The 27,196-nt window shown below is 41.7% G+C and overlaps 2 protein-coding genes across 2 annotated transcripts in view; one reads left to right on the top strand and one right to left on the bottom strand.

Annotated features, from left to right (window-relative positions):
* The window catches only part of OPHN1 (oligophrenin 1), a 629,793-nt gene that overhangs the window by 44,004 nt on the left and 558,593 nt on the right, over positions 1 to 27,196 (top strand). The window lies entirely within an intron of this gene.
* Positions 959 to 11,823, bottom strand: LOC308510885 (centromere protein L-like; the record flags this gene model as incomplete). The annotated part of the gene is given in 3 exon segments (XM_081080957.1): positions 959 to 1,333; positions 11,155 to 11,700; positions 11,704 to 11,823. Coding segments are annotated over 3 exon segments (1,041 nt in total).

Here is a 27,196-nt window from a genome sequence, read left to right as displayed (position 1 = left end):
TTCAGAGCAGTCGGGAGCTTGTGATTCAAAAAGACAGCCGCATCCTCAGGTGCCACCCCCTTTCCGCGCGCGCGAGCCGCCGCCGTACCTCTGCACTCAGCCTCCGCAGCTCCTCTGGCTCTCAGCGTGCTTTTCTTTTCTTCTAGTTGTAGAAATTACACTCAGCCAGCCTTCCTGTTGTTCTAGACGATGTTTGCTCCATCCTTTGGGATATTGTTCAATTGTTGTGTGAGGCGACTATTTCCCGGTTTTTATCTATGCCGCCATCTTAGTTTCTCTCGGTTTGTAACCTTTGTGCTAGAGAAAAAAGCCCATGACTTCCCATTCCTGAAACATTAATTAAAAATCTGTCACCAAGACATTACTTCATTTTAAAAGTGAATACATTTAATTCAACATTGCAATAAGAACTGAATAATATTAAAAGCAGAAGCATATTAGTGGCTTTAAAAAATCCATATTCATTTTTAGTTTCCTTTGGAGAGGATTTTTTGATTGCTACTTCTCTACAGCAAAATTGTGCTAGGAAAATGTCTTTACAAGACAGAAATTCTCTCTTAATGCAAGTAAAATGTTTACAAGGGATTAAAAGTTTTAGAGACCCAAATCAGAAATACTGAATATTAGAGCTATCTCATTTGAACCCTAAACGTTTGACATACTAAACATTACATATTTTTTCTAAAGATGGCCAACAAATAACAATTCAGCATTTTCTAGAGATTGGCACCCTTGATCATCATGACTATTACAGAAGCACCTGGCTGTGGTTCATCCCTTACCACCTTCTGTTCTAGATCCTTCTTGTCTCTTACTGGGTACCTCCACAGGCACTGTGAGGAAACAAATGCAGAGATGGATGCCCATTTCTGCTGCAGTCCCTTCTCAGCATAACAATTAGTCAAATAATCAATGAGAAAAAGGTATATATTCCATGACCTATGATCCCCACAAGGCCTCAGTCAATTAGAAAAATTGCCTGTTCTGTCAAATATGACAACACTCCAATAAGGCATTTATGACACAGAATCTTTATTTTTCCATTAGTGTGTGCTGAAGGTACAGATGTTGATACATGAACAAATCTTGTGGCTGATAAGTGAATTTTGAAATGCCTTTGGAAATGTGAACAAAGGCAGTCCATGAACAAGTCAACTTCCTCTTGGGTAACTTCCCCAGAGGCTTTGTCGACACTGTCCTGCAAAGCTTTTGAATCCTTTGGATGTATGGCATAAGAAATATCCAGACTTTGAGGGCTACACGGTACTATAGACCAAAGAATTTCAGTAGTAGCTACATAATGGTCCTTTTTATTTTTTTGCAAGGCAAATATCTTCACTCCAGCATGAGGGTGTGCAGCATATGGTCTCTAAGCATGCATACACTGAGCAGGGGGTTTGCTCGGCTTTTTAACCCTTATGCACGTGACCTGTCCCTCACTTTTTTTTTTAATTCTTTATTGGTTAAGGTATTACAAATGTGTCCTCATCCCCCCGTTAACCTCCAGGCTTCCCCAGCCCCCACTCATGCTCTCATCCTCGTGTTGTCTATGTCCATTGGTTTGGCTTATATGCATGCATATAAGTCCTTTGGTTGATCTCTTTCCCTTACCTCCACCCTCCCCTACTTTCCCTCTGGGGATTGATAGTCTGATCGCTGTTTCTCTGTCTTTGGATCTGTCCCTGTTCATCAGTGTATGTTGTTCTCTATATTCCACAAATGAGTGAGATCATGTGGTATTATCTTTCTCTGACTGGCTTATTTCACGTAGCCTAATGCTCTCCAGTTCCGTCCATGCTGTAGCAAAAGGCAAGAATTCCTTCTTTTTTTACCGCAGCGTAGTATTCCATTATGTAGATGTACCACAGTTTTTTAATCCACTCATTTGCTGATGGGCACTTAGACTGTTTCCAAATCTTAGCTATGGTGAATTGTGCTGCTATGAATATAGGGGTGCATATATCGTTTCTGATTGGTGTTTCTGGCTTCTTGGGGTGTATTCCTAGAAGTGGGATCACTGGGTCAAATGGGAGTTCCATTTTTAGTTTTTTGAGGAAGCTCCATACTGTTCTCCACAGTGGCTGCACCAGTCTGCATTCCCACCAGCAGGGCAGAAGGTTTCCTTTTTCTCTACATCCTCTCCAACACATGTTGTTTGTTGATTTGTTGATGAGAGCCATTCTGACAGGTGTGAGATGATACCGCATTGTCGTTTTGATTTGCATCTCTCGTATAATTAGTGACTTTGAGAATGTTTTCATATGTCTTTCGGCCTTCAGTAGTCGTCTTTCGAAAAGTGTCTATTTAGGTCGATTGCCCCCTTTTTGATTGGATTGTTTATCTTCCTTTTGTTAAGTTGCATGAGTTCCCTGTAAATGTCGGAGATTAAACCCTTATCGGTGATATCGTTGGCAAATATGTTCTCCCATGCAGTGGGCTTTCTTGTTCTTTTGTTGATGGTTTCCTTTGCTGTGAAAAGCTTTTTATTTTGATGTAGTCCCATTTGTTTATTTTCTCTTTAGTTTCCTTTGCCTTAGGAGCAGTATCAGAGAAGAAACTCGTTCGGCATATGTTTGCGATTTCGCTGCCTATGGATTCCTCTTGTATTTTTATGGTTTCCCGTCTTACGTTTAAGTCCTTTATCCATCTTGAGTTTATTTTTGTGTATGGTGTGAGTTGGTGGTCTAGTTTCATCTTTTTGCATGTATCTGTACAATTTTCCCAACACCATTTATTGAAGAGGCTGTCTTGACTCCAGTGTATGCTCTTGCCTCCTTTGTTGAATATTAATTGGGCATAGTGGTTTGGGTCGATTTCTGGGTTCTCTATTCTATTCCATTGATCTATATGTCTGTCCTTGTGCCAGTACCAAGCTGTTTTAAGAACAGTGGCTTTGTAATACAGCTTGATATCTGGTATTGAGATCCCACTTACTTCGTTCTTGTTTCTCAGGAATGCTGCAGCTATTTGAGGTCTTTTTTTATTCCAGATGAATTTAGGAAACGTTCGTTCTAGATCTGTGAAATATGCCGTCGGTAATTTAATGGGGATTGCATTGAATCTATAGATTGCTTTGGGTAGTATGGACATTTTGATTATGTTGATTCTACCAATTCATGAACACGGTATGTTCTTCCATCTGTTTAAGTCTTCCTCTATCTCTTTTTTCAGTGTCCTGTAGTTTTTCGCAAATAAGTCTTTTATCTCCGTAGTTAAGTTTATTCCTAGGTATCTTAATTTTTTTGGTGTGATGGTAAATGGGATTGCTTTTTTATTCTCACTTTCTGTAAGTTCACTATTGGTGTAGAGAAATGCCATAGATTTCTTGGCATTAATTTTGTATTCTGCTACATTGCCGAATTAATTTATTAAGTCTAATAACTTCGATGGAGTCTAGGGTTTTCTATGTACAGTATCATGTCATCTGCAACAAGGACAATTTTACTTCTTCTATTCCAATTTGGAAGCCTTTTATTTCTTCTTCTTGTTTGATCGCAGTGGCTAGTACTTCCAGTACTATATTGAACAGGAGTGGTGAGAGGGGGCATCCGTGTCTTGTTCCTGTTTTAGGGGAAATGGTTTTAGTTTTTGCCCATTGATTACGATGTTGGCTGTGGGTTTGTCATATATGGCTTTCATTATGTTGAAGTATGATCCTTCTATTCCTACCTTTCTGAGAATTTTTATCAAGAAACGGTGTTGAATTTTGTTAAATGCATTTCCTGCATCAATTGATATGACTATGTGATTTTTATCTCTCAATTTGTTTATGTGATGTATCACGTTTATTGATTTGCCTATATTGTACCATCCTTGCATCCCCGGGATAAATCTTACTTGGTCGTGGTGTATGATCTTTATGATGTAGTGCTGGATCCGATTTGCTAGAATTTTGTTGAGCATTTTGGCATCTATGTTCATGAGGGATATTGGCCTGTAATTCTCTTTCATTGTGTTATCTTTACCTTGTTTTGGTATTAGGGTGATGCTGGCTTCATAGAATGAGCTTGGAAATTTTCCTTCCTCTTGAATTTTTTGGAATAGTCTGAGGAGGATAAGTTTTAGTTCTTCCTTGAATGTTTGGTAAAACTCTGCTGTGAAGCCATCTGGCCCCGGGCTTTTATTTGCTGGAAGCTTTTTGATGACTGCTTCAATTTCTTCCATAGTTATTGGCCTATTGAGATTTTTAGATTCGTCCTGATTGAGTTTTGGAAGATTGTATTTTTCTAGGAATATGTCTATTTCCTCCAGGTTGTCTACTTTATTGGAGTAGAGCTGTCCATAGTATTTTTTAACAATCATTTGTATTTCTGTGGGATCTGTTGTTATTTCGCCTCTATCATTTCTAATTTTGTTTATTTGAGTCCTCTCTGTTTGCTTCTTGGTGATCTGGCTAGAGGCTTATCAATGTTGTTTAACTTTTCAAAGAACCATTTCTTGGTTTTGTTGATCTTATGTATTGTTTTTTTGGTCTCTATGTCATTTATTTCTGCTCTAATCTTTTTTTTTTTTAAATATATTTTTATTGATTTTTTACAGAGAGGAAGGGAGAGAGATAGAGAGTTAGAAACATCGATGAGAGAGAAACATCGACCAGCTGCCTCCTGCACACTCCCTACTGGGGATGTGCCCGCAACCAACGTACATGCCCTTGACCGGAATCGAACCTGGGGCCCTTCAGTCCGTAGGCCGACGCTCTATCCACTGAGCTAAACCGGTTTTGGCTCTGCTCTAATCTTTATTATCTCCTTCCTTATGCTCACTCTGGCCTTTTCTTGTTGCTCTCTTTCTAATTCTTTAAGTTGTAGAGGTAGATGATTTACTATCATTTTTTTTTTTTTGAGGCAGTCCTGTAGAGCTATGAACTTCCCTCTCAGGACTACTTTAATTGTGTCCCATAGGTTTTGGATTGTTGTGCTTTTATTGTCATTATTTTCCAGGGTGTTTTTAATTTCTTCTTTGATCTCATTGGTAAACCAATCATTATTTAGTAGCATGTTATTCAGCTTCCAAGTGTTTGATTTTTTTGGATTGTTTTTATTTTAGTTTATTTCTAATATTATGCCATTGTGGTCTGCGAAGATGCTTTTTATGATTTCAGTCTTCTTGAATTTGGGGATACTTTGCTTGTGACCCAACATGTGGTCTATTTTTGAAAATGACCCATGTGCACTTGAGAAGAACATATATTCTGTGGCTTTGGGGTGAAATGTTTTGAAGATGTCAATTAAGTCCATCTGATCTAGCGACTCATTTAGGATTGCTGTTTCTTTGCTGATTTTTTTTCTAAAGGATTTAATCCAGTGATGTCAGTGCTGTGTTTAAGTCCCCTACTATGATTGTGCTGTTGTGGATCTCTCCCTTGTTATCTTCTAGGAGGTTTTTTATGTATTTGGGTGCTCCTGCATTGGGTGCATATATGTTTATCAGGGTTTTACCCTCTTGTTGTATTGATCCTTTTAGTATTATGAAGTGGCTTTCCTTATCTCTTGTTATGGCCTTCACTTTGAGGTCTATTTTGTCAGATATAAGTATTGCTACCCCAGCTTTTTTTTTTTTCATTTCCATTTGCCTGACAGATATTTTTCCATCCCTTCACTTTCAGTCTGTGTCAGTCCCTTATTGTGAGGTGGGTCTCTTGTAGACAGCATATGTATGGGTCATGTTTTTTTATCCATTCAGCCACTTAATGTCTTTTGTTTGGAGCATTTAGTCCATTTACATTTAAAGTTATTATTGAAAGGTACTTGCTTGTAGTTATTGCTATTTTTGTGCCTGTGTTCTTTCTTACCTTTATACTTCTTCTTCTTACAGTATTCCCTTTAGCATTTCTTGCATTACTGGCTTGGTAGTGATAAATTCCCTTAACCTTTTTTTTTGTTTGCAAAGCTCCTGATTTCCCCTTCAATTTTGATTGATAGTTTTCCTGGAGAGAGTAGTCTTGGATTCAGTCCTTTGCTTTGCAAGACTTTCTATACCTCCTTTCATTCCCTTCTAGCTTGATGTGTTCCTGTTGAGAAATCATTTGATAATCTGATGGGGGATCCTTTGTAGGTAACTCTCTGTTTCTCTCTTGCAGCCTTTAAGATTCTCTCTTTGTCATGTACTTTTGCCATCGTTATTATGATGTGTCTTAGTGTGGGTCTTTTGGGGTTCATTTTGCTTGGGACTCTCTGTACTTATGTAACTTTTTTCTTCCCCATATCTGGGAAGTTTTCTGTCATTATTTCTTCAAATAAATTTTCTAATCCTTGCTGCTCTTCTTGTCCTTCTGGCAGCCCTATTATGCGTATGTTACTTCATTTCATGTTGTCCCAAAGCTCCCTTAGGCTCTCCTCCTGCTTTTTAATTTTTTTCTCCAGTTGCTGTTCAGATTGAGCACGTTTCTCTACCTTATCTTCTAACTCACTAATTCGGTCCCCTGCTTCTTCTAGTCTACTGTTGAAACCTTCCATGGTGTTTTTGATTGCAGCTATATCACTTTTCATTTCTTCCTGATTCTTGCATAGGTTGTTGATTTTCTCATCCATCTGGTGAATGAATTGTACAACCATTACTCTAAATTCTTTTTCTGTCATGTTGCAGGCTTCAATTTCATTAATTTCCTTTCTTGGCGACTCCTCATGTTCTTTCCTCTGGGGGTTGTGTCGTCTCCCCATTCTGACTATCTCCAGATGGTTCAAACGTCGAGTTGCATGGGCCTGGGCTATGTGTAGTAGCAGCTTCGCACCACCCTAGTGTCACTGAAGAGCTCTGACACTAAGATGTGTGGTTGTGGTGGGTTGGTGGGAACCAGGCTCACTCAGAGTCAGCGTTACTAGCGCTCAATGTGGCCTCGTGTGCGCACTTAGAATCAGGGACCCCACCTGCATGGTGCTGAAACAGAGACCCCCTGGAGTGTGTTGAAAATCAGAGCCCTGTAGCGTGCACCAGGAGTCAGATTTCCCGAAGAATCCAGCATGAGAGTCTTTGTTGCTTCGCGCAGCCTCACATTGAGAATTAGGGTCCCTGTGTGCACATGCACCAAGAATTGGAGTCACTGGCTCTTAGTTTGAATCCACAGGGAATCAGTGATCCCAGGCACAGGTGATAAGAAGCACAGTCAAGTCACTGGTGCTTGTTGCTGCCTCCTGCCCACAGAATCGGGGTCCCAGGGCCCGTGCTGCAGTGAACAAGTTCCCAGTGTTCCCGCTTTAGCTCCCAGGCTAAGGTTCCTATAGCCCATGCTGTGGGGGACCAGTTCCCAGTGTTTGCGCGTTAGCTCCCAGGCTAAGGTTCCTGTAGCCTGTGCTTCGCGGGACAAGTTCCAGGTGTTCGCACGCTTCCAGGCTAAGGTTCCTGTAGCAGCACTGAGGCTCGCTCAAGGGGTGAGTCTATCAGTTACTATGGTGCTGCCCTCAAGCCTGTGGGGAGGGGGATGGGCTCTGTTACTCACAGAGATCTGCCGTGGGGATGTCTGGATTCTTGGTGTCCGTGGGTCTGTAGCTGTGGTCGCAGGTCTCTGTTCCCAGTGGCTGCAGGGTACTGGTTTGCATCCGAGACCAGACTGGGTGGTGCTGAGGCCAGAATCCTAGTCTCAAGCAGCTCTGTTTCTTAAGATGGCATGGTCTCTGTGCCTGCGCTGACTGCCCAGGAGTGTCCACACTGGGAGCGGGGCTCCGCTGTCTAAGACTGCCTGGTTTAGCAGCCCCTTAGAAGACCTGCAGAATCTAACTGTCCCTAGCTCATACACACACACACACACACACCACACATCCACACACTCCTCTATCACTCCCTCACGTTCTCACGCTCTCTCCCTCCCTACCTTCCTGCCTATCGCCTTCTTTGTTGGTTCATGTCCCTCCCTCTTGATTTGAGCTCAGGCACACAGCCTTTTGAGATTAGCGAATTCAAAGGAAGGGATTGGCCTTTGCCATTTCAAGATGGTGGCTTCCAGGGGAGCTGCAAGCCATGAGGCCAAAATGGTGGCTGCCAAGTCACACAGTCCAAAATGATGGCTGTCTAAACTGTTCTTTGACAGAAAAGATGACTTTTTTAGTTTCACAATTCCCCCTTTTCTTTATTTAAACTGTTTTTTTTTTTTTTTTCAAATTCGGCTGACATTCATTGACTCATGCTCTGCATTGTTTAGGACAGCGGTTCTCAACCTGTGGGTCACGATTCCTTTGGGGGTCGAACGACCCTTTCACAGGGGTTGCCTAAGACCATCGGAAAACACATATATAATTATATGTTGTTTTTGTGATTAATCACTATGCTTTAATTATGTTCAATTTGTAACAATGAAAATACACCCTGCATATCAGATATTTACATTATGATTCATAACAGTAGCAAAATTACAGTCATGAAATAGCTACAAAAATAATTTTATGGTTGGGGGTCACCACAACATGAGGAACTGTATTAATGGGTCGTGGCATTAGGAAGGTTGAGAACCACTGGTCTAGGAGAAGACTAATTTGCTGTTTGGTCAATGCAGGTTTAATTAACCTTTGGATAATATATGGGATGATGTAACAACCCATCACTCTAACTCCTAATCAAAGAGGTGAACGTGGCTCGAACTGGTTTGACTCAGTGGATAGAGTGTCGGCCTGCGGACTGAAGGGTCCCGGGTTCGATTCCGGTCAAGGGCATGTACCTTGGTTGCGGGCACATCCCCATTGGGGGGGCGTGTGCAGGAGGCAGCTGATCAATGTTTCTCTCTCATTGATGTTTCTAATTCTCTATCCCTCTCACTTTCCTCTCTGTAAAAAAAATCAATAAAATATATTAACAACAAAAAAAGAGTTGAAAGTGGATACTATCACTCCCTTCCACTTTCCAAACCATTGCTCTAGTGCAATGGTCGGCAAACTCATTAGTCAAGAGAGCCAGATATCAACAGTACAATGATTGAAATTTCTTTTGAGAGCCAAATTTTTTAAACTTAAACTATATAGGTAGGTACATTGTTATGAACTGAATTAGGGTTCCCCTAAGCTGGCCTTTGCTAAAAACGTACTTAATCTGATTGAAGTACGTTCGCTGAGGTTGACCCCTTCCAACTCTCCCATCCACACTCGTCTTGCATACTTGTTTCAGATAGACGAGTGTAGATGGAAGAGTTGGAAGGGGTCAACCTCAGCGAATGTACCTCAAAACAATGTACCTCCCCCGCACTGCGTATCCCGTGGCCCTCCTGGGCCGTGTCTCCTGTCGCCCGACCGACCGACACCCCCCACTTCTTCTAATGCCACTTTAAAATAGACTCACCAAGGCCGAAAACCGACTTCTGCGCATGGGCCACGAAGTTTCGATTGCACTGTATGGGCGCCCACACATGGTATTTTGTGGAAGAGCCACACTCAAGGGGTCAAAGAGCCGTATGTGGCTTGCGAGCTGCGGTTTGCTGACCACTGCTCTAGTGAATCAGAGAAAGGATCCTCATTTCCAGGAGTCTCACTCACTCGTCAGCTAAATCTGCCAATGCCTTAGAGCCTCAGTGAGGGTCCGTCTGACTGTGTTGTGAGGGATGAATGTACAGCAGTGACCCCCAAGATTACACATACTCCTCCTTTTTCTGCCAGAATCATATCCTAGGCCAACCTGTTCTCCCAGGTCATCCTGCTGTTGGCATCTAGCTGTTCAGCTATCCCTTTAACTGTGTCTCAAGTGTAGTTAACAAGCCTTTGCTGGTTCTAGTAAATAGAATTAATCCACCACATTCTTGTTCACAGTGGCCATCAGCACAGGACAGACTCAAACCCTGCGTCAATCTGATTTCTAGCCTTAAACTCCTTTGGCACTCCTCCTGGAACCCTAATGGGATCTGTGTGTATATGGGGATCAAAGGAGCTCCCTGGACTCTCTCTCCTCTTCCTAGTCTGTCTGTCCATTGAAAAAGGTTTACGATATGTCAATGTGAAAGGGATAGCCAATTGTATCAGAGCGCAAGTTCCACTCCATTTGTTGGGCAAGGTCCAATTCAGGGTCCCCCATAACACCACCAGACATCAGCATGGGGTATCGACAGTGCAGCATGATTGGCTTCTGAGGATACTTGGCCATTTCCACATCCGGATAAATTTCTCATAAACTCCAAGCACTGTTCCCCACCTCCCAACCCCCCTTGAGAGGCAGGAGGTATAGTTTACATTGGACGAGGGGGGCTGGATCATTTTTGGGGTCCTTGCTCTTTACCTCTGTTGAATGGGAACAACAGGGCAAGAGTCTTACAGGAAGCGTTTGCCCAGGCGGTTTCCTCTAGGTACAAAGCAAGCACATATTCCATCCCATTACTGTCTGAGGTCCATCTGAATGGAAATGCGACCACTTGGGCCTCTGGCCTTCCTGCCACGCAAGCATAACAGTTGCTTTTATTTAGGGTGTGTACAGAATATTTAATCCATTCCATCCGGGCATTTGTTCCCTTATATCCTACTTCTATTTGTGTGGTGGTGGCAGTAGCCTAGGGCAGTGGTTGGCAAACTGCGGCTCGCGAGCCACATGCGGCTCTTTGGCCCCTTGAGTGTGGCTCTTCCACAAAATACCACATGCGGTTGCGCATGTACAGTGTGATTGAAACTTCGTGGTCCATGTGCAGAAGTTGGGATGAACTGGATCAGAAGTTGGTATAGGCCCGTGGTTGGCAAACTGCGGCTCGTGAGCCACATGCGGCTCTTTGGCCCCTTGAGCGTGGCTCTTCCTAAGCCTTAGGAGTACCCTAATTAAGTTAATAACATTGTACCTACCTATATAGTTTAAGTTTAAAAAATTTGGCTCTCACAAGAAATTTCAATCGTTGTACTGTTGATATTTGGCTCTATTGACTAATGAGTTTGCTGACCACTGGCCTAGGGGATCTTGTCCTATGACATCTATTCCTAAATCTAGTCCTAGCCGATCTTTTGACCGAAAGGATGAAATATTCAAGTAACAAGTTATCTATAACCAATAACTTAACTGTGTAAGCATGATCTGGATTGTACTCATTTCTCCAGCCCACATTGTAAGCCCCTGCAATTTGCCAGATTCCTAAAGCAAAAAAAGCCCAGTACATGATGGCTGTTAAGACAGCTCACAGTTTTTAACATCAATTTCAAGGGGATATGTCCTGGTATGGCTGTTCACGTTGAGGTCCATTTAGCATGCAGTCTACATAGCCACCATCCAGAAAAGATTAAACGCATTGATTGCTAAGGGACTGAAATGACAGCCAAAAGTTTTCTGAAACCAGGTTCCAATTAAGGCTGAATTAGTCTTTGCTTCATTTGCAAGGAATAAGGGTAGACTGGTGAAGTCTTCTGAAACAGTCTTCAGAACACTGTCTCCAAAGATACAGCAGAACCAACCAGTCCACAACACTTTACCTTCTCTGTTCTCAGATGGCAATTGAGATTTCGACAGAATCTGGAAGAGAAATGCATCAGGGTCCCATTGTGTTGCTTTCATTCCCAGGAGAGGAGAGAAAATCATTTTGATGTTCAAGTCTTCTCCCACTTCCACAGCAAGTCCTTTTTGCTTTTCAGCAACAATAAATGCACTCAGAAATTTAGAGTACTCTTTGAGATTAGTGTAGGAGAACTCATACAGGGGAGTTAAACTGTACAAAGTCCATTGCTTATGTAGAAGGAATGCAACCTTTTGAGGCGCAACATCTTCCTGCAACTGTGAACATTGGGGAATTTTCCTTTGAGGTGAAGGTGGGACAAATCAAGTCAGCTTCCTGACTGATTCTAACTGCTTTTGCAGAGGGGTGGCACCTATAAAGTGATCTTTAAGCCTTGAGGATGCACTTTGTCTGGGAGTCACTTCTGGGATATCATAAGACTCCATGGTCAATGAAGTGCCGTGATGATGCTGACCCACACCAGCTTCACAAATCATTCTTCAAAACTGGACCCAGCATGTTGCTGAGACTGAAATCCCCTGAAGTAAAAAAGCTGCCCAAATGGCAGCTAAGGGCAAGGCTGGAGGGACACTGGCCCATCCCAAATTCCCTTGCACTCCACAAGCAGGTTCACCAGGGACACAAATGTGCCCACTAGGGGCACTTCCAGTCCCTTAGAAGCAGGGGAGCCCTGCTATTTCACGCCAAGGGACAGTTCCGCAGACCCAGCCACCAGCTCTGTGACCCTTGCTCCTCCTGAGTCGGCCTCTGCCCACAGAGAGGAAGGGCAAGGGACAGGTTGTCCCACCTGGCACTCTTCACCTGAGCCCCTTGGGAGCCAAGGCAAGGCCAGCCGCTAAATCCCGCTGTTGAGAATACCCCTTTCATTTCTTTTTCTTGCTCAATTGGTCTGGCTAGTACTTCAAATACTATCCCAAATAATAAAAGGGTAATATGCAAATTGACCAGAGTGGAATGACCAGTCAGTCGCTATGACACACACTGACCACCAGAGGGCAGATGTTCAATGCAGGAGCTGTCCCCTGGTGGTCAGTGCACTCCCACAGGGGGAGTGCTGCTTAGCCAGAAGCTGGACTGACAGCTGGTGAGTGCAGCAGCAGTGGCTGAAGCCTCTCGCACCTCTGTGTGAGCACTGAGGATGTCCAACTGATGGCAGTTGGACGTCCCCCCAGGGCTCCTGGACAGTAAAAGGGCTCAGGCCGGGCTGAGGCACCCCCCATCCCAATGCATGAATGTCATGCACTGGGCCTCTAGTCTGGAATAAAAGTGATGAGAGTAGGCATCCTCTTGTTTCTGATCTCAGTTTTTTGTTGAGTATGATATTAACTGTGGGCTTGTCATATATGCCCTTTATTATGTTGAGCAATATTCCTACCAATACCCACTTTGATGAGAGTTTTTAACAATAAGGAATGTTGGATTTTGTCAAATGTTTTTCTTCATCTATTGAGATGATCATATGATTTTAATCCTTCATTTTGTTAATGTTGAAATTTATAGATGTTGAACTATCCTTGTATCCATGGAATAAACCCCATTTTATCATGGTTTATGATCCTTTTAATGTTATGTTTATTACAGCTTGCTAATACTTTGTTGAGAATTATTGCATCTTTGTTCATCAGTTATATTGGCCTGTAATTTTCTTTTGTTCTGAAGAGTCCTTGACTGGTTTTTGTGTCAGGGTAATGCTTGCCTCATAAAATGAGTTTAGAAATGTTCTCTTCAGTTTTTTGGGAGGGTTTGCGAAGGATTGGTATTATTAATTCCTCTTTGAATGTTTGGTAGAATTCACCAGTGATGCTATCTGGCCCTGGACATTTGTCTGTTGGGAGTTATTTTTTTTTTTAATTCTTTATTAGTTAAGGTATTACAAATGTGTCCTCATCCCCCCCATTAACCCCCCCCCCCCCACTCATGCTCTCATCCCTCTGCTGTCCATGTCCATTGGTTTGGCTTATATGCATGCATAGAAGTCTTTTGGTTGATCTCTTCCCCTTAACTCCCTCCCTTCCCTACTTTCCTTCTGGGGATTGATAGTCTGATCGCTGTTTCTCTGTCTTTGGATCTGTCCCTGTTCATCAGTCTATGTTGTTCTCTATAATCCACAAATGAGTGAGATCATGTGGTGTTTATCTTTCTCTGACTGGCTTATTTCACTTAGCATAATGCTCTCCAGTTCCATCCATGCTGTTGCAAAAGGCAAGAGTTACTTCTTTTTTACCGCAGCATAGTATTCCATTGTGTAGATGTACCACAGTTTTCTAATCCACTCATCTGCTGATGGGTACTTAGGCTGTTTCCAAATCTTAGCTATGGTGAATTGTGCTGCTATGAACATAGGGGTGCATATATCCTTTCTGATTGGTGTTTCTGGCTTCTTGGGGTATATTTCTAGAAGTGGAATAACTGGGTCAAATGGGAGTTCCATTTTTAGTTTTTTGAGGAAGCTCCATACTGTTCTCCACAGTGGCTGCAACAGTCAGCATTCCCACCAGCAGTGCAGAAGGGTTCCTTTTTCTCCACATCCTCTCCAACACTTGTTGTTTGTTGATTTGTTGATGAGAGCCATTCTGACAGGTATGAGGTGGTACCTCATTGTCATTTTGATTTGCATCTCTCGTATAATTAGTGACTTTGAGCATGTTTTCATATGTCTTTCGGCCTTCTGTATGTCCTCTTTCGAAAAGTGTCTATCTAGGTTTGTTGCCCATTTTTTGATTGGATTGTTTATCTTCCTATTGTTAAGTGTCATGAGTTACCTGTAAATGCTGGAGATTAAACCCTTATTGGTGATATCATTGGCAAATATGTTCTCCCATGTAGTGGGTCTTTTTTTTTTCTCAGAGAAAATAAAAAGTTTATTAAAGATTGCATTTGGAGAATGTAAAAAATCAATGTTCCCACCCTCGCCCCTACCACCACCACTGTGACTGCTTTCTGTAGTCTGGGCCACGCAGGGCCTCTCAGCATCCCCATCCTCCAGGCACCCAGAGGTGCAGCCGCCGCCTCCACTCTGGCTGAGTGTGTCCACAGCAGCAGCCACGCATCTGGACTACATGTGGGGAGTTCCAGAGACCGTAGGCCTTCCCCGGGAAAACCAAGGCTGCCTGTCCTGGCTGCTGCACACTTAGCTCCTGTCCTCATAGGGCTGGGCAGGCATGTTTCCTCAGTTGTGAAACACTACTTCATACTGTCCTTGTTCATGAAGAATAAGCCGGCAGAGGTGACCCACCCTGTGGCCATCCTTGGTCACTGTCCCTCTGTGTGGCCTGTTGTCCAACCTGCAAGTATCAAACTCATTTCCTCTCATCCAGACTGTAGTGGGTCTTCTTGTTGTTTTGTTGATGGTTTCCTTTTCTGTGCAAAAGCTTTTTATTTTGATGTAGTCCCATTTGTTTATTTTCTCTTTAGTTTCCATTGCCCTAGGAGCATTATCAGAGAAGAAATTCCTTTGGTATACGTTTGTGATTTGATTTCGCTGCCTGTGGACTCCTCTATTATTTTTATGGTTTCCCGTCTTACATTTAAGTCTTTTATCCATTTTGAGTTTATTTTTGTGTATGGTGTGAGTTGGTGGTCTAGTTTCATCTTTTTGCATGTATCTGTCCAATTTTCCCAACACCATTTATTGAAGAGGCTGTCTTGACTCCAGTGTATGCTCTTGCCTCCTTTGTTGAATATTAATTGGGCATAGTGGTTTGGGTCGATTTCTGGGTTCTCTATTCTATTCCATTGATCTATATGTCTGTCCTTGTGCCAGTACCAAGCTGTTTTAAGAACAGTGGCTTTGTAATACAGTTTGATATCTGGTCTTGAGATCCCACCTGCTTTGTTCTTCTTTCTCAGGAATGCTGCAGCTATTCGAGGTCTTTTTTTATTCTAGATGAATTTTTGAAACGTTGGTTCTAGATCTGTGAAATATGCCGTCGGTAATTTAATGGGGATTGCGTTGAATCTATAGATTGCTTTGGGTAGTATGGACATTTTGATTATGTTGATTCTACCAATCCATGAACACGGTATGTTCTTCCATCTGTTTATGTCTTCCTCTATCTCTTTTTTCAGTGTCCTGTAGTTTTTCATATATAAGTCTTTTATCTCCTTAGTTAAATTTATTCCTAGGTTTATTAATTTTTTTGGTGTGATGGTAAATGGGATTGCTTTTTTAGTCTCACTTTCTGTAAGTTCACTATCGGTGTAAAGAAATGCCATAGATTTCTTGGCATTAATTTTGTATCCTGCTACATTACCGAATTCATTTATTAAGACTAATAATTTTTTGATGGAGTCTTTAGGGTTCTGTATGTACAGTATCATGTCATCTGCAAATAAGGACAGTTTTACTTCTTCTTTTCCAATTTGGATGCCTTTTATTTTTTCTTCTTGTCTGATCACAACAGCTAGTACTTCCAGTACTATGTTGAAGAGGAGTGGTGAGAGGGGGCATCCCTGTCTTGTTCCTATTTTTAGGGGGAATGGTTTTAGTTTTTGCCCATTGATTATAATGTTGGCTGTGGGTTTGAGATATATGGCTTTTATTATGTTGAGGTATGATCCTTCTATTCCTACCTTGCTGAGAGTTTTTATCAAGAAAGGGTGTTGAATTTTGTCAAAAACTTTTTCTGCATCATTTGATATGATTATGTGTTTTTTTCCTCTCAAGTTGTTTATGTGATGTATGTTTTTGTTCAGAAATCAGTAGCTAGTTTGATGGGGGATCCTTTGTAGGTAACTTTCTGTCTCTCTCTGGCTGCTTTTAAGATTCTTGCTTTGTCATTGGTGTTTGCCAATTTAATTATAATGTGCGTTGGTGTCAGTCTTTTGGGGTTCATTTTGTTTGGGACTCTGTGAGCTTCTTGGATTTGTGTGAGTTTTTTCTTCCCTATATCAGAAAAGTTTTCTGTCATTATTTTTTGAAACAGGTTTTCTATTCCTTGCTCAGTTTCCTCTCCCTCTGGCACCCCTATTATTTGGATGTTGTTTCGTTTCGTGTTGTCTCAGAGTTCTCTTAGGCTCTCCTCCTGCTTTTTAATTTTTTTTTCTAGAAGCTGCTCTGCTTGTGTATTTTTTCCTATCTTGTCTTGTAGCTCACTGATGCGGTCCTCTCCTTCTTCTAGTCTACTGTTGATGCTTTCTATTGAGTTCTTTATAGCAGCGATGTCATTTTTCATTTCTTCTTGGTTTTTCTTCATTTCCTCTTGGTTCTTACACATTTTGTTGAATTTGTCTTCCATTCTTTTCATCCACCTTATGGCCATTTCTCTGAATTCTTTCTCTGACAGGTTGCTTGCCTCCATTCCCTCCATTTCGTTTACTTCCTTTTCTGGTGATGCCTGTTTTTCTTTCATACGTGGGCTGGTTCTTTGTTTCCCCATGATCTCTCTTCTCCAGGTGTTTGGTTATATAGTTCTCTCTCTGCTTTCCGTGAGGAGAAGCAGGGCTCGTCTGAGTTCATTTAGTCATGCTGCTTAGATCCATTGTTTCCAGGTTAGTAGCTGATCTCTGGATGCCGGGTCTTTGGATGTATAGGCTTCCAATAACAGCCACTCAAGATATGTTGGGAGGTTTTTGATTAGTGATTCAATTTCCTACTAGTAATCAGTTTAGTCAGAATTTCTATTTCTTCATGATTTTGTCTTGGAAGATTGTATGTTTCTAGGAATTTATCCATTTCTTTAGGTCAGCGGTTCTCAACCTGTGGGTCGCGACCCCTTTGGGGGTCAAACGACCTTTTCACAGGGGTTGCCTAAGACCGTTGGAAAACACATATATAATTACATATTGTTTACAGTAGCAAAATTACAGTTATGAAGTAGCAATGAAAATAATTTTATGGTTGGGGGTCACCACAACATGAGGAACTGTATTAAAGAGTCACGGCATTAGGAAGGTTGAGAACCACTGCTTTAGGTTGTCTTATTTGTTGGTGTATAATTAATTGTTCATAGTAGTCTCTTATGATCCTTTATATTTCTGTGATATCAGTTGTAATGTCTCCTTTTGTTTCTAATTTTATTTATTTGATCCCTTGCTCTTTTTCTTGGTAAATCTAGCTAAACGTTTGACAGTTTTATTTATCTTTTTTTTAAAAAAGCTTTTTGTTTCTTTTCTATTGTCTTTTTAGTCTATTTTATTTATTTCCACTCTGATCTTTGTTATTGTCTTCATTCTACTAACTTTGGCTTTGTTTCATCTTCTTTTTCTAACTTCCTAGGGTGTAAGACAGATTGTTTATATGAGATTTTTCTTACTTCTTGAGGTAGTCATGTATCCTTATGAAATTCCCTCTTAGAACAGTTCCCATTTTGTAGACGGTAATACTGAGGTTTAGGATACGATCAATAAAATCTATTCATATAAATGGTAGAGCAGTGGATTTAAATCTTGTCTTTGTACTCTAAAGCTTTTTCTTCCTACACCTTCCACATGGGTATCATCATTATGCTTTGCATTTTAGAACAGTTCTGGAAAGGAAGTAGGGCATTTATGCATCATTACCCCGATTTTAGCATCTGAAGAAATTAAACTGAAAGATGACAAGTGACTTGCTCAGGGGTTACATGATGGCTAGATTTCAGATCTATTGTTTTCTAGACCATTAATTATTATTTTTTAAATAGTTTACTTTAAAATACTTTTAAACCTACAGTGAAGTTTAAAAATATTACAAAGGACTTTAGTAAATTCTTCACTCCAATTCATTTATTATTAACATTTTGCTACTTTAGCCTTATTCTATCTCTAAATATTTACATATTATTATATTTTTCTGAACCATTTGAGAGTAATTGCATACATCATAACACTTTCCCTTGGATCCTTCAGTGTGTATTTCTTAATATCAAGGATATTTATTATCTACCCATAGTTCATCTATGAAAATCAAGACATTTAACACTGATATAATAGTATATCTAATCTAAAGTCTATATTAAGATTGCTCTAATTGTCATAAAAATATCCTTTACAGCTATTTGTTTTCTGGCCCAGGATCCTTCCCCTCTTGGGATTGGATCAGTATTCTTCATATAATATCTTATTGCTTTCCTTAGCCCACTATGTCCTAAAAGTTTAATAAAAATCTCTTGGATAAAAGATGTACATAAAATGAATTAAATGACAAAAATAGGAATGTGGACATTCTCTTTCTTTTACACTCACCTCAGGTTGCTTGCACCCATTGTGAGACCTTATGTATCACCTAGAACTGATGAAGTCTCTATGGAGATCTCTTATTCTGCAGCAGCTTCTGCTTTCTATAAGATGGGGATTTGGACCCCTCCCAGCTCTTCTGCTGACATCTAGGAAATCCCAGGTGTATACAGGTTTGATCTCAGCTTTAATACACGAGTGTGGCTATGCCAAGATGGAGAAGAAAGAAAATAATCTCAGAGACTGTAATGAATGAAATAGGGGAATAGATGGTGAACAAATAAATTTTGTACCTTTATGTAGGACTTTATTATTTCAATGACAATAATATGCATCAGTTTTATCATGATGTTTGCATTTCATACCAATTCTTTGAAACAGGTAGAGTTGTTGTTAACCCTGTTGTACAGGTAAAGAACTGAAATGACTTCAGTATACAGTTATCCAATAAAGCTGAGACTTCAATACAGATCTCTGACTGTATTTCAGTATCTCATTTCCTCCTTTGTTACTTTTTTTTTTTTTAGAGTTTTTTTTTTTTTTGATGTTGTTTTTAACATATTTTTAAATTGATTTCAGAGATGAAGCGAGAGGGAGAGAGAAATAGAAACACCAACGATGAGTGAGAATCATTGCTCGGCTGCCTCTTGCATGTCCCATGCTGGGGATTGAGTCCGTAACCCAGGCATGTACCCTTGACCGGAATCAAACCTGGGACCCTTCAATCCACAGGCTGACGCTCTATCCACTGAGCCAAACCAGCTAGGTCTCCTTTGTTACTCTTGTATCAGTGTCATCCTAGTGAGGTCCTTTCATATTTAAATAAATAATTAAATTTATTAAGGTAACATTGCTTAATAGCATTATATAATTTTCATGTGTATAAGATTATAATTCAAAATCTGTATACTTTGCGTGGTAACCATCTGAAGTCTAGTTTGCTTCTATTACCACATATTTCACGCTCTTTACACTCCCCTCACCCTCTTTATTCTCTGGCAATCACCATTCCATTGTTTGTATCTATGAGTTTGTTTTCTTTGTTTGCTACTTTTTGTGTTATATTATACATATGAGTGAAGTAATATGGTTCTCATCTTTTTCACTTAGCATAGTACTCTCATCAGTATTGTTGCAAATGGAAATATTTCATATTTTTTATGGCTCAGTAGAAGTCCATTTTATACACACACACACACACACACACACACACACACACACACTGGAGGCCCAATGCATGAAAATTCGTGCAAGAGTAGGCCTTCCTTCCCCCTGATGCTGGCACTGAGGCCCGGGCTGCTTCCCTCCTTGGGCTGCCCGCAGGCACCTGGGACCCGGGCTGGTTTCCCTCGGGCTGCCTGGAAGCACTCGGGACCCAGGCTGACTTCCCTCCAGCTGCCCGCAGGCAACCTGGGATCCCAGCTGACTTCCCTTGGGCAGGCCGCAGGCACCCCAGACCCTGGGTGGCTTCCCTCCAGCCCCAGCTTTGTCAGGAAGGACATCTGGTCTAATTAGCATATTACCCTTTTATTATTATAGACTAGAGGCCCAGTGCATGAAATTTGTGCATGTGGGGGTCCCTCAGCCTGGCCTGCATCCTCTCCAATCCGGGACTCCTTGGGGGATGTCTGGCAGTGGACATCCCTCTCACAATCCATGACCACTGGCTCCTAACTGCTCACCTGCCTGCCTTCCTGATCACCCCTAACCACTCTGCCTGCTGGCCAGATTGCCCCTTACTGCCCTCCCCTGCTGGCCAGGTTGCCTCTAACTGCCCTCCCCTGCTGGCCTGGTCGCCCCTAACTGCCCTCCCCTGCCGGCCTGGTTGCCCCTAACTGCCCTCCCCTGCCAGCCTGGTTGTCCCTAACTGCCCTCCCTTGCTGGCCTGATAGCCCCTAACCTCCTCTGCCTTGGCCCCCACCACCTTGGCTTTGTCTGGAAGGATGTCCGGATGCATGTCCAGAAGGTGTCTGGTCTAATTAGCATATTACCATTTTATTAGTATAGATGTACCACATATTCTTTATCTAAACATCTATGGAAAGACACTTAGGTTGTTTCCATGTCTTGGCTATTATAAATAATACACTTCTCTTTTAGAATTTTATTTGAATCTGCATGGCATAGTGTCCCCTTTGCTTAAGAATTGCCCCATCCATCAAGCAGTATGTCTGGCACAGTGTCTGATTTCCTAGACTTCAGAATGCTGCCTCAGATTCATTACTGCTCCTTTGCCTTATTCTCTTAAGCCTGGGATCACACACAGGGCATATATAAGGGCATACATAGCCAACTGGCAGAACTCTGTGAGTCTCTCTGGCAATAGGTCAGTGATAGGGAATTTTCCTTTTTAGAGTTGAATGGCATAATTGAGATTTAATTTAGTTTCTGAACACTGAATCCACCCTCTTCGACTTCTGCTGATTTAAAGCAGATACCATTTCAACATAAACACCTCCAGAAAGAACACATGCCTACAAAAATGCACAAAGATTGCTGATCTGTAGGGAAGAATGACAGTTTAAAAAATGATTTTTATATTTAGTTGTAATGAACACTATGATTCTCTCTAGGAATGCTTCCTACAAGTTTTGTCTCCCCGATTTAAGTTTTTTTTAGACTTGGTTTTCAACTTATTTTGTGCCCTTTTTGCCTTTCATAAGGATAATCTCAGTATTCTCTTCCACTAAAGTTAAAAGCATTTGCCACTGGTTCTATATCTGGGCTCTGAGGATGGTGGTTGAACAACTTCTAAGACAAGCTCCTGAAGCCACATATTTCTGAATAAACAGTGTCTTACTTGAGTCTGCAGATTTGAAACATTTGGCATGTGTTCTGCTTTTCCGATTCAGCACCCAGTGACAGTTGACAGTTGGGACTATATCTTAATTCTTTTTTTGGCATTATTTTCTTCATCATCTCATCTCACCCACCTGTGATTCAGTGCTGGCTTGTTCAAGTTCCACTATTCTAAGACATTATCATTTTTTCTAAGCAGGCCATCAAAATGTTGAATCTTTACTACAAATACTATTGTATAATTATAACTCTCCATTAGGATTTTGTGGAAACAACCTCCTCCCCAGATTTTATATGTTAACTAGAGGCCAGGTGCACAGATTTGTGCACTGGTGGGATCCCTCAGCCTGGCCTGTGGGGATTGGGTCTAAACCAGCTCTCTGACATCCCCCAAGGGGTCCTGGATTGCAAGAGGGCAGTTCTCAGGTGGCACATCCCAGAATCGGATTCCTATTCTCCCTCACTCCTTTCAGGTGAGTCACCCAAGAACTGCAGCTGCTAAGTCACCACAGCTCAGCAGCTCCTGCATTGAGCATCTGCCCCCTGGTGGTCAGTGTGGTCAGTGCGTGTCATAGCTACCCGTGGGCCAGTCGAGAGGTTGGCTGGTTGCTTAGGCTTTTATATCTATAGATGTGTGAGTATGTGCTAATGTATGTTTTTCTCAGGGAGCAATCCCATAGTGTTCAGTCAATTCCTGAAGTTTAAAAACTACTGAACATATATGGAACATATCTTGGCCCTTTTTGTTATGAGTATGTGGGGAATAATTTGCAAACCTGATCTTGTAAGCACCCTCTCAATATCTTATCAGGGCTGATATCTATCTTTCTTTCTTCCTTTCTTTCTTTCTTTCTTTCTTTCTTTCTTTTTTTTACAAATGTAAAAGTTTATTATTAAATTCACACATTATATGAATGACCTGTCCAAAGTAAAAAAAAAAATTCATTATTCACTTATTTTGTGTGTGTGCTTGTTATGAAAAATGTCTACTGTTATTTCATGTCATGCACTTAAATCAAAATCACAATATCCAAGGGATAAACTATGTGGATCCTTAAAATAATCCAGTCCCTTTCCGATCTTGTTTTTTCCCCTAAGTTTTATTTATTTATTTATTTATTTTATTTTATTTTATTAAATCTTTATTGTTCAGATTATTACATTTGTTCCTCTTTTTTCCCCCCCATAGCTCCCCTCCACCCAGTTTCCACCCCACCCTCTGCCCTTACCCTCCCACTGTCCTCATCCATAGGTGCACAATTTTTGTCCAGTCTCTTCCTGCATCTCCCACACCCCTTTCCTCCCCAAGAATAGTCAGTCCATTCCCTTTCTATGTCCCTGCTTCTATTATAATCACCAGTTCATTCTGTTCATCAGATTATTTATTAACTTGATTCTTAGATTCACTTGTTGATAGATGCGCATTTGTTGTTCATAATTTGTATCTTTACCTTTTTCTTCTTCTTCCTCTTCTTAAAGGATACCTTTCAGCATTTCATATAATCCTGGTTTGGTGGTGATGAACTCCTTTAGCTTTTCCTTATCTGTGAAGCTCTTTATCTGACCTTCAATTCTGAATGATAGCTTTGCTGGATAAAGTAATCTTGGTTGTAGGTTCTTGGCACTTATCACTTTGAATATTTCTTGCCACTCCCTTCTGGCCTGCAAAGTTTCTGTTGAGAAATCAGCTGATAGTCGTATGGGTACTCCCTTGTAGGTAACTGAGTTTCTTTCTCTTGCTGCTTTTAAGATTCTCTCTTTGTCTTTTGCTCTTGGCATTTTAATTATGATGTGTCTTGGTGTGGTCCTCTTTGGATTCCTTTTGTTAGGGGTTCTCTGCGCTTCCTGGACTTGTAAGTCTATTTCTTTCACCAGGTAGGGGAAGTTTTCTGTCATTATTTCTTCAAATAGGTTTTCAATATCTTGCTCTCTCTGATCTTCTGGCACCCCTATAATTCTGATGTTGGTACGCTTGAAGCTGTCCCAGAGTCTCCTTACACTATCTTCGTATTTTTGGATTCTTTTTTCATTTTGCTTTTCTGGTTTGGTGTTTTTGCTTCTTCGCATTTCACATCTTTGCCTTGATTCTTGTACTCCTCTGGTCTGCTGTTGAGAGTCTGTATAATATTCGTTATTTCAGTCCGTGTATGCTTAATTTCTAGTTGGTTCTTTATCATAACATCGAGGGTCTCATTAGATTTCTTGTAGATCTCAATAACTTTATCGGCGGCTTCTAGACAGTTCTTGAGAGACCTTAAAAGTGTGGTTCTGAACTCAATATCGTCCATTGACAGTTTTTTCCTGTTTCTTTGTCTCCGCATTTTTTATGCTTTCTTGGTGCACCCCCTAGTGGTCTTTGTGCACAGTCTTGTTGTAGTTAAGCCTTGATTGTTGTACTTAATACTAGGGGGATTTGACCTCCAGGCCAACTGGCTGTGAGAGTCAGCTGTGTCTGCAGTGGGAAAATTTCTGTCCTCTAGGGAGGTGCTAATCTAGCCTTTGCCTGAGGCTATCTGGCAAATGGCTCTGTGCAGGGCTTGGGCGGGGCGGGTTGCACGGGATCAACAGAGCGGGTGGAGGGAGCAGTTATGGCTGCTCTCAATCCCGTCCCCAGAGGCTCTGCCTCTCAGAGTCCCAGCAACTGCTGCAAACCTCGGAGAGAAAGCTGCCCTCGAGTTCCTACCGATTCCAGACAGTCCCGCTTCTCCCGCTTGAGTCTGGGTCCCTAGAGACTCGCCCAGAACTGGAGCTCAGAATCTGAGGCTCCCTCCTGATTGAAAATGACAACCGCGCCCTCAGCTACCAGCCCGCTCCGTGCGTACCTCCGCACCTTTGTATTTTCCGCACTGCGCCTCCTCTGAGTCTCGTATGCTGTTCTCTTTCCTTCTAGTTGAAGAATTTCCCCTCAGCCAGTCTTCCTGTGGTTCTGGGCAATGTCCGTTCCGTCTTTTAGTTGTATTTTTTTTTTAATATATTTTATTGATTTTTTACAGAGAGGAAGGGAGAGAGATAGGGAGTTAGAAACATCGATGGGAGAGAAACATCGATCAGCCGCCTCCTGCACATCTCCCACTGGGGATGTGCCCGCAGCCCAGGTACATGCCCTTGACCGGAATTGAACCTGGGACCCCTCAGTCCGCAGGCCGACGCTCTATCCACTGAGCCAAACCGGTTTCGGCTAGTTGTATTTTTGAAGTGGTTGTTGGAGGCAGCAAACTCCGGTGTTTACCTATGCTGCAATCTTGGTTCCATTTCCTTTCCAATCTTTTTGAAAATATCTTTATTATTGAGAGTATTACAGATGTCACCTCCCCCCCCCCCCATTGCCCTCCTTCACCTTGATCCTGCCCACCCCACGCCTTCACCACCTTATTATCTGTGTTCATGGGTAATGCATATATGCATAGAAATTCTTTGGTTAATCTCTTCCTGTCCCTCTCCCCCTTCCCTCTGAGATTCATCAGTCTGTTCCATGATTCCATGCCCCTGGTTCTGTTTTATTCATCACTTTATTTTGTTCATTTGAGTCCTTGTCTGTTTATTTTGATTTTTAGACTCAATGGTTGATAGATAGGTATTGATTGCCATTTTATTGTGCATTTCTTCTTCTTCTTGTTCTTCTTGTTCTTCTTCTTCTTCCTCCTCCTCCTCCTCCTCCTCCTCCCACTCCTCCTCCTCTTCCTCCTCCTCCTTCTCCTCCTCTCCTTCCTTCCTTCCTTCCTTCCTTCCTTCCTTCCTTCCTTCCTTCACGACCTTTAACAACACGTCTTGTAATACTGGTTTGGTGGTGATTAACTCCTTTAGCTTTTTCTTCTCCGTGAAGCTTTGTATTTGACTTTTAATTATAAATGATAGCTTTGCTGGGTAGAGAAATCTTGGTTGTAGGTCCTTGCTTTTCATCACTTTGAATATTTCTTGCCACTCCCTTCAAAATTTCTGTTGAGAAATCAGCTAACAGTCATATGGGCGCTCCCTTGTAGGTAACTAACTGCTTTTCTTTTTTGCTATGAAGATTTTCTCTGTCTTTAACCCTTGGCATTTAAACTATGATGTGTCTTGGTGTGGGCCTCTTTGGGTTCATCTTATTTGGGACTCCCTGTGCTTCCTGGGCTTGTATGTCTATTTCTCTCACTAGGTCGGGGAAGTTTTCTGTCATTTCTTCAAATAGGTTTTCAATAGCTTGCTCCTTTTCTTTTCCTTCCTGCACCCCCATGATGGAAATGATAGCATGTTTGAAGTTTTCCCAGAGGCTGCTTATACTATGCTTTCATATTTTTGGATTCGTTTTTTCTATTTGCTTTTCTGATTGGGTGTTTTCTGCTTTTTCATATTCCAAACCACTGATTTGATTCTCATCATCCTCTATTCTACTGTTGATTCCCTGTAAATTATTCATCATTTCTGTTAGTGTATCCTTCCTTTTGACTGGTCATTTTTTATGTGTTTGGTGTTCTCAGTAAGAACCTTGAAATTCTCACTAAGTTCCTTGAGGCTCTCATTGAAGATCCTTGAGTAACCTTATAACCATGGTTTTGAACTCTGTATCCAGTAGCTTGCTTGCTTCCATTTCTTTCATTTGTGACATGTTTCTTTGTCTCCACATTTTGGCTGCTTCCTGTGTTTGTTTCTATGTATTAGGTAGAGCTGCTATGTCTCCTGGAGTTGATAGAGTGGCCTTGTGCAGTAGGTGTCCTGTAGGGCCCAGTGGATCAGTCTCCCAAGTCACCTGATCTGGACACTAGGTGCATCCCTGTGTGGGCTGTGTGCACTGTCTTGTTGTCATTTAGCCTTGATTGCTGTTGGCGATCTCTAGGCCAATTGGCTGTGAGGACCAGCTACAACTGCAGTGGAAGAACTGCTGTGCAGGAGCCATTGCTGTGGAGTAGGAATTACTTCCTTTGGGCTTTGGTGTTCACTGAGTTTGCCCCTTGAGTGTATTGCTTGTGGATGTGTAAAGTTGTAATCTGGTATGGTCTGAAGCTGTTTTCCTGGTGGACTGCCTCTGGAGCCTCCTGATAGATGCAAAGTCAGCCACTGCCTCGGGCCACCCAACAAGTGCTACAGACCGATCTGCAGATGGCTGCTTCTTGTGTTGGGCGAGGTAAAGCTCTGAACCTTGACAAGTTGCTGCTCGTTCCAGGCCTCTTATAGACTCACACTGAGTCCAGCTGCTGCTCCCCAACACTGGTGAGGATGTGGAGGAAAGGGACCCCTAGTACACTGCTGGTGGCAATGCAGACTGGTCCAACCATTATGGAAAACAGTATGGAGTTTCCTCAAAAAATTAAAAATGGAACTGCCATTTGACCCAGTAATCCCACTTCTAGGATTCTATCCTAGGAAACCCAAAATATCAATCAGAAAGAATGTATGCCCCCCTGTGTTCATAGCAGCACAGTCTACACACATTTTTAATGTTTTGAGGAAATGCCATACTGTTTTCCACACAGGTGGCACTAGTGTGCATTCTCACCAGGAGTGTACATGGGTTCCCTTTTCTTCACATCCTCACCAACACTTGTCATTTGTTGATTTGTTGATGATAGCCATTCTGACAGGTGTGAGGTGATACCTCATTGTTGTTTTAATTTGAATCTCTCTGAAGATCAGTAACTTTGACCATTTTTTTCATATGTTTCTTGCCCATCTGTATGTCTACTTTGGAGTAGTGTCTATTTTGCCCATTTTTAAATTGGATTATTTGTCTTCCTTTTGTGAAGTTGTATGAGTTCCCTATATATTTTTGAGATTAACCCCTTATCGGATGTATCATTGGCAAATATGTTCTCCCATGCAGTGGGCTCTCTTGTTATTTTGTTGATGGTTATTTCTTCTTTTTGTCTG

Source organism: Myotis nattereri (assembly GCF_964212035.1).
Source record: "Myotis nattereri genome assembly, chromosome: X".
Lineage (NCBI taxonomy): Eukaryota > Metazoa > Chordata > Mammalia > Chiroptera > Vespertilionidae > Myotis > Myotis nattereri.
This window is presented reverse-complemented; position numbering and strand designations above follow the sequence as displayed.